The sequence below is a fragment of the Anser cygnoides genome, chromosome 4, assembly GCF_040182565.1.
Source record: "Anser cygnoides isolate HZ-2024a breed goose chromosome 4, Taihu_goose_T2T_genome, whole genome shotgun sequence".
Taxonomy (NCBI): Eukaryota; Metazoa; Chordata; class Aves; order Anseriformes; family Anatidae; genus Anser; species Anser cygnoides.
The window spans coordinates 70872065-70885561 of NC_089876.1; the positions used below are offsets into that span (position 1 = coordinate 70872065).

General features: G+C 39.3%; 1 protein-coding gene across 2 annotated transcripts in view; it reads left to right on the forward strand.

The window, feature by feature from the left end:
• Positions 1 to 13497, forward strand: part of GRID2 (glutamate ionotropic receptor delta type subunit 2) — an 807057-nt gene that overhangs the window by 696488 nt on the left and 97072 nt on the right. For both annotated transcript variants that reach the window (XM_066996365.1, XM_066996366.1), the window contains one exon: positions 3321 to 3516. In XM_066996365.1, coding sequence (XP_066852466.1) covers positions 3321 to 3516 — 196 coding nt within the window. The remainder of the gene's footprint in view (positions 1 to 3320; positions 3517 to 13497) is intronic.

The window sequence follows — 13497 nt, forward strand, 5'->3', positions numbered from 1 at the left end:
GTTTTAGTTGAATAGAATCATAAAATCATAGAATCATAAAAAGAAATGACTTCTAACATCATCAAGTCCAACCATTAACCTAGTACTGCCAAGTCTTTCACCAAACCATGTCTCTAACTACCACATCTACATGTCTTTCAAATACCTACAGAGATGGTGGCTCAACCACTTCCCTGGGCAGCCTGAGGACTCTCTCCATGATGTTGTCCAGGAATTGAATCAAGGCTGACCAGCCTTAGTTCCCTGAATTGTTCTTTTGATCATTTTTGTATATAGCCTGGACATCTCCTTTATCCAGTGGTTAGAGATCTACTCCAATCTTGACAACATTTTGAAGGTGACTGCGAGAAGTCTTGCAAGGACATTGGTCTGCTTTCTCAGCACACTTCAGTGCAGCCCTTCAGGCCCCATGGACTTCCATAAGTCTACCACTTGCAAGTAATCCCAGCCTCAGCTGGTTGAGATTGACTTGGCCACCCACTGCTGATCATTCAGTGTCTCCTTGAAGCCTGCCTCTAGTCACGGAAAACTGAGAGACCTTGTTGGTGAGGAATTGAGGCAAACACAGCACTGAGCACCTCAGCCTAAGCTGTGTCTGCTGTCCCATATTTGTTCAACAGGTCCGTGCTTTCCTTGTTCAGCCTTTCAGTACTGCAGAAGCTGCTGGTGCTATCCTTAACGTCCTTCAATCTAGCTGAGCACAAACTTTCCTGATATTATCCACACTTGCCCTGGAAATGTTCCTAAAGTCCTAGAATCATAGAATGGTTTGGGTTGGGAGGGATCTTAAAGATCATCTAGTTCCAAGCCCTTGCCATGAGCAGGGACACCTTGCACTCGGTCTGGTTGCCCAAGGCACCATTCAACCTGGCCTTAAACATGTCCGGGAATGGGACATCCACAGCTTCTCTGGCAACCTGTTCCACTGCCTCACCACCCTCAGAGTCAAGAATTTCTTCTGAATATCTTATCTAAATCTTCCCTCTTTTAGTTTAAAACCATTCCCCCTTATCCTATCACTCCACTCCCTGACAAAGAATCCCTCCCCAGCTTTCCTGCAGGCCCTCTTTAAGTACTGGAAGGCCTCTGTAAGGTCTCCTCAGAGCCTTCTCTTCTCCAGGCTGAACAAGCCCAACTCCCTCAGACTGCCTTCATAGGAGTGGTGCTCCAGCCCTCTGATCGTCTTTGTAGCCCTTCTCTAGGTCCTTCTTCATGGGCCTTTTTCATGGCCCTCTCTTTCTTCAACAGGTCCGTGTCCTTATATTGGTCTTATGTTCTTAGTCATCCTTTTGTAGCTTGTCCATAATTCTACATTCTTCATATTGTTTAATGAAGACCTTTAGGAAACCTTGTTTTTTTTAGTAATTTCAAAAATGACTATAGTTTTCCCTGACGGCTATCTGAAATCTACCTGATGGCTATCTTTAAAATTTATCAACCCTTATTTCAATTTATTAAACCTGAGTATGACATTTTACCTAGTTGCTTACTTTTGTAATTCCCCTGATCACCACTAGAGCATTTAAAAAATATTTATCACTTCCCTTTCACGCACTGGCTGTAATGAAATTTCACATTTTTGCTAACGGATCAGCATTTCATATATAATCTTTCAGAACTCATACTTGTTTATATCTGGGCTTGATTTTTTTTTTCAAATTTCAGTTATGAATTAGCCACAATACTTAGGTAAGGTATCTCCTGATACCTTAGTCTGATGCAGTCTTACATTTTTCTTCCTAGAAAAGGGCAAGTCTCAGTCCTATGGTTGGAGAATGATATACTAATTTTCAGCAAGAGCTTCATCTTGCAGCTAACCTTTGGTGATCCTCTGTGTGTACCGATTCTTTGTAAGTTCCTTGCTGCTTATATTCTTGAAGAAGAATGCCATCTTGTTGGAGAAAGAGGAGAGAATTGTGTTTTTTTAATGCTGTTGGTTATTTACCCTTCAAAATTGAATTTATCCTTCCCTAATATTTGCTATATATTATCTGCTTAGAATTTAGTTCTTGTACAATATTTTTCTAGGTCCATATGTCTGAACTTCAAAGGATTTCTGTTTGACTCAGTGAACCTCTAAACCCTTGCCATTGAGCTCTACTGATTTCTTACTTTGTTTCTCACTTTCTGTTGTGTTCAGTGGCATACATATCCTTCAAGATCTGTTTTCTTCAGTGTCATCTCTGAAGCATCAAAGAATTCACCTTTTTTCCCCATGTAAGGTCATTTTTACTAGCCTTTAAATTTACATGTTTCAAAAATGCAACATGGAATTTGATGAATTTCCTACAGTTGAGTTTACATTTTCTGCAGCTGCAATGAGCTTTTTCAATTTGCTATTGCCTGCTTTTAGACAGCGCTCAGCCCCTTGATTTGTCCTTAGGTGTCATCCACTAGATTCGTGCAGTTTATACAAAGTTAATTTGTGCCAGGAAAGCTGTAATGGGTTTTAGGCAGTAGACATATTGCAGTAGTTATTTTGAAACTTTAATGAATTCCATTAAAGAAACAAATGTATGAGACAGCAGTTCTATAGGACAGGAAAATAAAGGCCAGGACATAAGGAGACTTAAAAGACTATAAAAATATGTATTTTTAAGGCCAAAACAGGGTTGACAAAGCTGTACTTGGGACACTTTAGAAACTTCTGAACTGGTTAATTTGTTCCTGTTTATAGGGAAAGAATAAGACTATATAATATGCAAAGTAGAATAAATTTATTGGACAGAGTAACATGGACCATAATGCACAGGCAGTTTGTGAAACCGTAACAGAAATCATCCTGAAAATGGTGTAGGATGCAACCTCCTGTGTGTGATGGGTGCACAGTTCAGTATTGGAATGATGCCCAAAAGCTGCTCTTCACCATGTAAGCTGGTAGCCCAGACAAATACTGAGCCCTGGTGCTTTGGGCTGTTTTCAGTGAGTTCTGTTGTTAAGACAATTTAATTTGCAGTGGAGGGACTGGAATTGCTGGAGGGACTGCAACACTCCCTTCTCTCCTTTGCCCCAGCTCATAGGAGCTCTCAGCATTTGACAGGATCCTCTTGCTCCTTCTGCTTTTTCTCTTTTCACCCGTTTTCATTTTTCCACCCCATCTTTTCACTTCATGTTCCTCCTTGTGTCTTAAATCATAAAAACATTTTTTTCAGTCTCACTTTGTCTTTTAAAACAAAACAAAACAGAGAAAAAAAGAACAACAAATGAAATTGGCTTGACAGCCATCTTCCTGTATGTTGCCCTTTGCTTGCCTGCAGCTCCTTCCTCTTGAAAATGTGGCTTCAAGTCTCCTGTGTCTCTTTTCTTCACCAACAATTAAGGTCTCTCCAGGATCTCTCAAGGCAGACAGATATTCCTTATGGCACTGTCTTGGACTCCGCAGTCTATGAGCACGTTCGAGTGAAAGGGATGAATCCTTTTGAGAGGGACAGCATGTATTCCCAAATGTGGCGGATGATTAACAGAAGTAACGGCTCAGAGAACAACGTCTTGGAGTCGACTGCAGGCATTCAAAAGGTATTGCTATGACTTACTTTTTCTTCCCATTGAGACTCTCTGTGGTAACACCAGATTTGCTTAGTTGTTGCTTTTGACTGTAAGGGATGCATTTGCACCCAGATAATGATCATGCCTAGTACCAGCTTCTGCAAGCCCATTGCATCAGCACAGAGGACTGGGACTTCTCAGCTTGTTTTTTCAACTACATTTTAAAATGTAAGTACCTAGAGTGCTTGCTCTGAAAAGGATTTATAGGTATAAGAGTTTAATGCATTTGTCAGGATGCAAAATGGGAATAGGATCACTGGACTTCTAATACCAAAAGACATGGCAATATACTGTACAAAGCTTAAAGCACTTTCAGGACAAGACATTGATTAACTTATTTTGTAGGCTCCCAGAACTGAAAACCTTGGCTTTCAGTTGTAGCTCTGAATCATGTATGTTTCAAGAGAGGTAGGCAGGAAAAGATGATCTGTCTTTAAAGAGACATAGCCACTTTTGTAATGAGTTTAACAGAGGGAAAATAATTTGAAAGCAAGAGTCAGTTTTTGCAGGGACATTTTTAAGTGCAATGTTTCCCTCCCTTGTTTGTGATTGAGAGCTACAGCTTTTATAAGAAACAGTCTATGAAATGGTTCAGTATGAGTGAATAATAGTTAGTGGGTGATTAAATACAAACTTTATCTCTACCATTGTACCTTCACATTCAGTTTTAAATACAATATTTTGCAGATTGATTTTAAACTCAAAAATGTGACAGTTAGAGCAAATATCCATAGAGTTGTGTGTTGTCTAAAGCTTGGTTTAAAGAATTCTAAAAATGGGGGCAAACTCTGTGTTTTGTGTGCACTGAAATCCATTTGCCAGGGAAACCTGTAATTTCTGGTGTTTGACACCAGATACAAACACATAAGAGAAAAGGCTTTGTTAAAAAGAGTCGTGAAGCCACTGGTTATGTCTTGATAATAAAAGGAAAACAAAATAAAGATTGTTTGGAATTTTAACAATCACTAATCCACCCTCTGTATAACTGAGATCATATTTTCTCCTCTGAAGGACAAAATGGCATGAATGAACAGGCAAGGAAGGCCCTGGGGAGCTGCACTTTTGAAACCCTTTTAGAAAATTCATAAGCTGAAAAAGCAAGGGAAAAAAAGACAGTCTGAAGATTTATTGGCTAGAGGAAATTGCTTTTTTTTGAGAAAATATATTTTAGCTCTGTTTGCAAGGGTCTGATAAAGCTAGTTTTTGCCTTTTGTATATATATATGTATATATTAAAAAAAAAAAAAAAACCCATCGCCTTCTGGTTTGCCTTTCCAAGATATACTAAGAGAGAATCAGAAAACAGCGCATCAAACTCAACAGTCAACACAGTCAACAGTTTTGACTAATTGCTTTTAGTTGAAAAAAGCAACCAGTGTATCATGCTGGCAAGTAATTCCAGATTGTAGTCTTTGATACCTAGTTCCTGAAAACATTGCAGTTTCTGTCTTAAAACTTACAAAAACAAAACTATCTGGGTTCTATCTGACTCCCATGCCTCCAGTTCCCAGGAACAAGCACTTGCAAATGGTGGCATAAAATAACCAAGTTGTAACGTGAGCAAGATAGCCGCCCTCCAATTTTAAAATATCAGAGGTCCTGGTTCCAGTGAACATACACACCCACCTATGCAGTTGCAGTTTCTCCCCTTCTTTTGCCTTACAGGAAGAAATAACACAGAAAAAGGTTATCTGCCAATTTCTGTTCACGTGGAAGCTTTTGGGAGATTGCCTGCTCAGGAAGAAAGGTCTGTTGATTTAAAAAAAAAAAAAAAAAAAAAAGGAAAGAAGCTGTGCCTTTCAAGAGTCACTTAAGACTCTTCTTCTTCAGCTGGAAGATGAATGTGATGTTAAAAACTACTCTTAGGCAAGGAAAATTAGAATAGAATAGATCAGTTGGAAGGGACCTTCAAAGATCATCTAATCCAACTGGCTGACCACTTCAGGGCTAACCACAATTTAAAGCATATTATCAAAGACATTATTCGAATGTCTCTTAAACACTGACAGGCATGGGGCATCAACCACCTCTCTGGGAAGCCTTTTCCAGTGTTTGACTGCTCCCACAGGTGGCACCCTTTAAAAAGGATAATTGATAAAAGTCGGGGATTGTAATCTATGTGAAATACCTTCCAAAAAAATGCAAACATTTTAGAGTAAATTCACAGGTCCCCTCTGCCTATTTATAAACTTCATAAAACCCTTCAGGGCCTTGAATGTCTCTAACAAGCCACAACAGAGCCATTAACGCAACCAGATTATAACCCTGGACAAGATAAGCCCACAGGTCTCCGTTTGTGCTTTGTTTTGTTTCTACTATTAACCAGTGCTAAAGCGTCACTAAACAGCAGTTTATCCAGGCCCTGCTGCACCCACTCCGAGATGAACAGGGTTTGCGAGTAGACATCACAAAATGACTTGGTTAGGCAAGCAGGCAGGCTTTGTGATGTGGAAAAGGCTTAGCCAAGCATTTTTTTTATCTTAAAATCCTGCAGTTTTGTCTTGCTTCTGTTCTGAAAACTGTATTCTTTGTATTTGGAGGAAAGTAGTGATTTAATATGAATTTATCTATAAACAGGGGGAGGGGGAGTTGCATCAAATGCTGATTTACTCGGCATACAATCCTGCTTGCTCAGCAGGACAGTGCATTTGCTGTACCTGGGACTTCATGGGGAATCTCACCTGTGCAAGTGGGAACACAATGCAGCCAAATGACAATGATTGCATTGTCACATTTTGCATCGGGATGTCTATGTCTTTGACTTGTTTTTCCTGGTGGGAGGGCAAGGCTGGCAGGAAAAAAGGATGGGAAGATCATGCCGTTTTAAGTTTCTGGGGTTTGATATGTATTGGTCCTTGTCTTGTAAATCAGGTGAATATGTATTGCTGAGCATCCACGTGAACAGCAGTTTACAGCATCACATCTGGTTAGAGAGCAGCTGGGTGGATTTACCCTGAAAAGACAGCCGAGTTTTAAATACCTCAAACAGGAGACAGCTGGAAGAGCGCAGGCGCTTTAGAAACTTTTACAGCTTATTGTCTTTTTCAAAAGACAACAAAAAGCATTTTAAGATCTGTATCAAAGCAAGGGAAGAATTCAGTTGTTTGTCCTCCTGCTTTGTCAAATCGAAACGGATGAGAAGGTGTCTGTATTCCTATATATGCTTGGATTATTCCAGAGAATATTCACTTTTATCTCATTTTTTCTTTATTATTCATAAGTGTTTCGTGTATCTCAAATTGATTTCCCTTTTTTTTTGCATAGGTTATGAAATATGCATCTCATTCTGTCAAAGGAGTCTCTATTTTTGCGGAAGTTATTTATTCAGGGAGGATTTACAGAGGCCTAAGTCATGCCTGCTTAAACATTCATTGAGGACTCCAAGAAAAATCATTTAGGCTTAAACATATCACATTACATACCTTTTTATGTCTTCTTAAAAGGCACATTACCCTGCTTAATCCTTTACAAGCACCACAGGCTTTCCTATCCTCGGAACTATTCCCATTTAAAATACAATGAAGTGCTTCCATTGTGCCCCTGTCTGCTCTTTCTTCCTTAGAGTATAATAGCGCCTAATGCCCTATCCTACCCACCTCCTTCCTCTGAACATGATACTGTAGCCTACAGCATCTACATTTTTCTCAGTGGTACAAAGTAGAAAATTTCTTTCCCAGGCTGCATAGGCAGAATCAAAATGCATTTGAAACCTCTTGTCTGTTTAACTTCAAGTGCAAAATATTTAGCTGGTAGGAAACTTGATAATGACTGTCAGGTGAATTAATGTTTTTGGATGGTGCAATAAAAGAAACTCCTTTTACCCTCTCAATTTCAGAGCATTAATAATTCCTCTTCAACCCTCACCACAGTATCAAAGGAAATTTGGTCTTGAAATTTTGATTTTCTTGTCATTTTACCCACAGTGAAAGCATGTGAGCAATTGCTGAGCCTGTTCATTTTCCCTGGACGGCAGTTTTACCTTCCTGAGAATACTGCTCTAGTAATAATATTATTGTTTAAAATACCTGTGAATAGGCCATAACAAAAGCTTTGCTAAGGTGATTTGTCTGGTGAAGAAATGGGTATTAATGATTTGCGGCTCTGTGCTAGAACAAAGTAGCAATAACTAGATGTGGTTCTTCTTAATTTGCAAAGGCAATGGCATGGAGATTTCTATTGATGAACCAGAAAACTCCTGAATTAGGTAATTAAACAGATTTACTCATGAACTTGCCATTGGAATTGTCATTCTGATGGCAGATATACTCATTACACCACAAAAAGACCTAGCTAATATTTTCAAGTCCATGCATCTTTGTTATGGACATTTCTAACAATGGAGCTAGCCAATAAAAAGACACCAAAACCAGGAAATAACAAAGCAGAGGTTTTGGACATTGGATCTGTACTGTGGTGCAGTAGTTTGACAGTGGCTGAGGAAGGGATAGGAAGCAAAAAAGGCAAGAGCGTGTAGAAATACCATGACTGCACACCAGTCCCCCGTATATCTTAATTCTCTAAAAATGGGATCAGCTACACTGTTGGTTCCCCTCTGCCTCTGGAGGTGACACTTCTTGCACAGATGGGATGTTCTACTGGATGGATGTGCTACTCCACTAGTCATAAGTTTCAGGAGTACCCTTAAGACTTTGTTGCGCCTCACAACTGAAGGTAAAATTTATCTATTTTTCAATTACCTTCTGCTTGGTCCATGGCTTGGAGCTGACAGGTGCCTGGGGGTACCAAACCCACGTGCCTCATTTCAAATTGTCATGGATAGTCCGGCTCTGTCTTATTTGTCATATAGCATCCTTTTCCTGGAAAGCAAGTCTCAACACAAAGTCTGAGCCTGATTTACCAGTGATGCGTGGCTAATAATGTCAGAAGGAATGCCTGATCCACTGGCACTGTAATATTTGAAGTCTCATAGTCTGTCCACATGTCAGTTTGTGGTGGTGAGAGTGGAGTATATTTCATTGCAAAGCACATTTCTAATAGCCTTACCACAACTTGGCTCCAGTTTGCTTGAGCCTAAAGAATAACCAGCCTGAAGAAAGATTTTTTTTCTACAATCCTGTATATCTTTGCTCCCATATCTAGGGCTTAAGCAAACTAGCAGCAGTGAAAAAAATTAGATTCCTAAACACTGGACCAGAAAACACTGCAAATGCAATGTAGTGTTACCTTCAGGCATCATCAAAAGGCTAATAGTTATCTGCATTAACCTAGGGGTTAGTGTGCTTTGGGTGTTTAATAACTGAGCTGTGACAGTTAACAGAGCAGTAGGAAGATTCCGCATGTAGTTTAAAAATAAAAATCTAAAACAGTTTTCCTGTTGCCTCATTTTCTCAGAATTTAAGGTAGGCTCAACAAAAGGCTTGCTGTCCCTCATGAATGCTCCAAAACATATTCCAAAGTTTGATCCAACTTTAACTTTCTAGAGGGGTTTTTATCTTGAGTAGAACACCTGTGAAAAGTTCTTATTTCATACGGTTTGGCTTTATTCCAATAAAAACTTGAGTCAAAATTTGAGTCAGCCTGCGTATCAAGAAATGGATCTGCACACACGTGTTCATCCAACAACCAAGCCGGTCATTGCCATATTCTTTTTATCTCCAAAGTTTCCTGAAAATTTTATCTGAGTTCATCTTCTGTTTCATCCTACGTGCTCCTGAATGTACCTTCAACCTTTTGCTCTCACTGAAATGCCATCCAAGTTGCTGTTGACTTCTGTCCAAAGATATTCAGCTAGTGAATCCATGCAGATAACTTGCAGTTCTGTTTCTCCCAGTTGAAACTGAGCTCTTTGTATCTGAAATTAGTTTTTTTTCTTCTAATATTTTTTCATGGATGTATCACCACTAATTTAGTTCAACATAGCTAAAACCTAGACTAGCTAACTCTACATCTTCCCCCCAGTTTTACTTTCCATGTTCTTTCTTGTGGCTTTCTCTTGCTTAAGCTTATAATCTAGTGGCATTATTAGCTTATGTTTTGTCTTAACTTTTGTGTGTCTAAATTTTATGAATTCACCCTTCATATAACATGTCTATGATTTAGCCATACAACCTTGTCCATTACTATAGCAGCTTTTAGCATTGTTTTCTCTGAACTTTACAAAACTCTCTTACTGCATTAAATTCTACTTAAAGTGCTCCTACATGCCACCCCAACCCTCCCCCCCCCCCAAAAAAAAATGTTTCAAGGCCCTTCATGGCTGACCTTCATGGCTGATTCTGAAACTGCCTGTAGTTTTCTCATTTCTGAATTGAAAATCATCGATGTAAGTTTCCAGTGCAACTCTTTTCTCTTTCAAGCAAGCATCTGTATGCACTCTCCAAGGGCTCTTCTGTAAGGTATGAAGTTTTCCTTCCAGACATTCATCTTAACTTCTTCAAACTCATTAACATTCTCCTTTATTATTGCACTAACAAAAACCTTGACAGCTTGGTCTCTGGTGTACTACGATCACTACCCATCAACTGAGCCACCCTGTTTTGTTTTTGCTTTATGTTCTTTCCCTTTATTTGGCTTACTTTATAATTGCCAATAAGAAGGGAAAGAGGAATTCATTATTTAGTGATCTAAATACCATCACAGATATGAATTGGGTAAAACCAAATAACTGCTGTAGCCCACAATCAACCAAGTTCATGAACATGCCCATTACTAGAGGAAGAGTACTTCTCAGAAAACAAACTGTGTCTGACCTTTGAGTCCTTATCCCCAAAGTAAAGCTACAGGCTAACTTCAGAAGAGCATAAGAGCTAAAGTTTGTAACAGTCTAATACAATGAAAAGATAGGGGAGAGGGAAAATATTTGACTGAGCAATTGGTCCTTATTCTCTCTTTCATTTTCTCCAGCTTCATTGTTGCCAGCTCCATTTTTCTCTTGGATTGTCTCATTGATTAACATAATTACATTCATCTCAGAAATATTTTACTAATCTTGAAGTTTTCTGCTTGTTTTCAGACAAGGCTTGTTTGCCTGAAAGCCAGGTCATTTAGGCATCCCACCACCAGTTATATCCTTTCTTCTATTTAAAGGTAATTCTCTCTTAAAACATTGCTTCACTTAGATTCTTAAACTGTCATGGCTACAACAACAATACTCCCACCATGTATAACTTGAGGCGCCTAATTTAGGTGCCCAACTTTCATTCCTAGCTACTGTAGACAATTTCCTTCTCTAGAGAGTGGTTGGGAGTGCCTAAACTATGAAACTATTTTTCTTGGTGACTTATTTTGTACAGAAGCTATCATAGTAAAATCATGTTTCACAACTAGAAAAGGCAATAAAAAATAAGAAATGGCAAAATATACCCTGTGGAACTAATTTTGCTTGAATCCTGTAGACTTGCATTCTGCAGAGAACTGAGACCAGACTTTTCAGCTGGAGGCAGGATGGCTGACAGCCCTTTGAGGAATGAGCATGAGATGGGACGGGTTCTCATGCTTCATCCTAATGGCCAAATATAAAGCTAAGTACTTCTTGCCTTAGTGCGTTTCTGTCCCTGTAGTCATCTTTTCATATGACAAACACAGAGAGGAACCTTTGTCTCCACCAACAAACCTTTCTTGGTAGAGATTTCACTTGAGGTTTCTCTTGTTTAGAAGTGGACTAATTAGGATGGTGTCATGAGAGAAACACACAGAGTGCATCCCCAATAGTAGGAGACCAGCTCAGTAGAAGTGTTTCTGTGGCTGTGTCACATCTGAGCACTGCAGTACTGAGCATCATATATGAGAGACTTCAAATTTCTCTCCAAGTAATATGAGTGCTGCTTTCATTTGCACTGGCTGGTGATCAGTTGTACAAATGCTGAGCGCCCTCCTGAAACTGGGATTTGTAGGGGATGGGAAATTTTGGAATGGAATGAACAATGAGTAAGAAAACTTACAATTAGGAAATAGTTTAAGAAAAGAGTGCAGTTGCAGTCCATGGTTGTAAAGATTGAGTGTGAGCATGTCAGGATAATGCTTAAGGAGATTTTATTCCTAACTTTACTTGTTGCTGAAATTTTCTCATCTGGCCATGCTCAGTACTAGGGAGGCACCTGTTAGAAAGGGTGGCATAAACAGAGAAGGAAAACACCCCTACCTTAGCTACACCTAGGAAAGTAGCTAAATTTGGGCATATCTGGGTCTAACTCAGCAATGCTGCTGTCATATTCCATGAAAGGAAAAGTTTTCTGAGCGTTAACTATGTGATAAGTGCATTTAGTATGCATAGCACAGGAGAGGTCTGAAAGAAAAACAGCTCTCCTGGGTGCTGTTATGAACTGTCTCATGAGTAAAATATAGGTGTTAGTAAAGTGTGCAAAACAGGAGATGTCTTTGTAGATATATTTGTGGCAGAATGGAAGTTTTGCTGGATGTTACTCTCTCAATTGAAAGCAAAACAAGATGATATTCTACCTTCTGTTTATCAGCTGCAGAGCCCAAGAAGGGTTCAGGAGATGAACACTCTTTGTGGCAGACGAGTACTGAGGGGGCAGTTTTGTTAGTTAGGGTATCAGTTGTCATTTGGGCGTAGATGTTAGAGAGACCTTGGTCCTGATATGGCATCTTACAATAAAAGCACAACGGCAGTATATAATAACAAACCAATGCAGGGAGATGATAGATAGATAGATAGATAGATAGTTTATCATCTAGATTTGCTAGATGATAAACTTTTGTTACATTTTCTAACCCACAAATCTACTTCTCATGCAGTTACTAAAATTGTATGTACTATCTTCTTATGCTCTTCCATCTATGGCAATATCTCACAAAAAAAAAAAAATATATGACCAACAGCTTTAAATGACTGAAAACTGTAGAGGCATGAGCAAGCTGTGCCAGAGAAGTGAATCTCAACTTGTGTGTCAGCAGCCTGTGGTGGGACATACCCTTCTTTGGATTTTTGTGGTGGAACATACCCTTCTTTGGATTTTTGAGTAGCACATCCGTTATCTCAGGTTTTATTTCTGCAGGGTGACTTTGATCTCCACTCTTGCAGTTCTACTGTATTAGCACCCATTGTCTCCAGAAACTTAATGTGCCACTTGCACGTCATTCCCCTTTGGCAAGTGGTTATTTATTTTGATGTAGCAGGAATTGGAATGAATGTGGTATTACAAGTCCTGTAATCATTTAGGCCTATGAGATTGCTTTTTATTAAACAAGAGAGACTCCTGATGGAAGATACAAGCTCCTAAAATACTTTTTCCCAGTCTTACCATATCAAATGTGTGCTGTTTCTGTGCAGAACCTGTAAGGCAGCAAAGTTCAAGATGAGTAGAATGTTCTCCTTGAAGCATTTTCTGTTGTTTCTTCAGATCTTTTTTTTTTTTTTCTTTTTTAGCCATTTTTCTGTGTGAAGGTGACAAAAAGATTTGAATTTGGGCAGTTTAATCAACAACGTATTTTCTTTTGTGCCCAGACGCACTTCTATATCCCTTTTTCTAAATCATTTTTGGAAAAGATCCATCAAAAATTACTGTTTCAGGGAGAAAAAGAAATGTGGATTGTATCACTTCCATTGCTGTTTCCTCCTGTCCTCACTCATGTAGAGGCGACGTTAGCACCATTGCTCCCATGCTGAACCATCTCTGTGGTTCACCTCCCTTTCCACAGCAGAGAGACATGGCTGTGCCCTTATTCCTTGTTTTGGAATTTAGTTATCCTAAGAAAAATTCTACAAAGTGCCTGAAAGAGAAGAGTAGCTTGGTATCTGGTGCGCTCTCATTTAGCTACAGGTGACATGAAAGGTATTAGGCACCTATTTTTCTGGTCCTGTGAGCTCTTATTTCTCCATTTTATCTCCATTAACTTAGTGCTTTTCCTACTGAGGTTCTGTACCATTTCCAAGTTCATGGAGATGAGTAATACCACCATACCGAGGGTGTCTGGGGACTACACAGACTCCTACGCAGCTCCAGCAACCTCAGCTCTCTCTTTCCCTTTT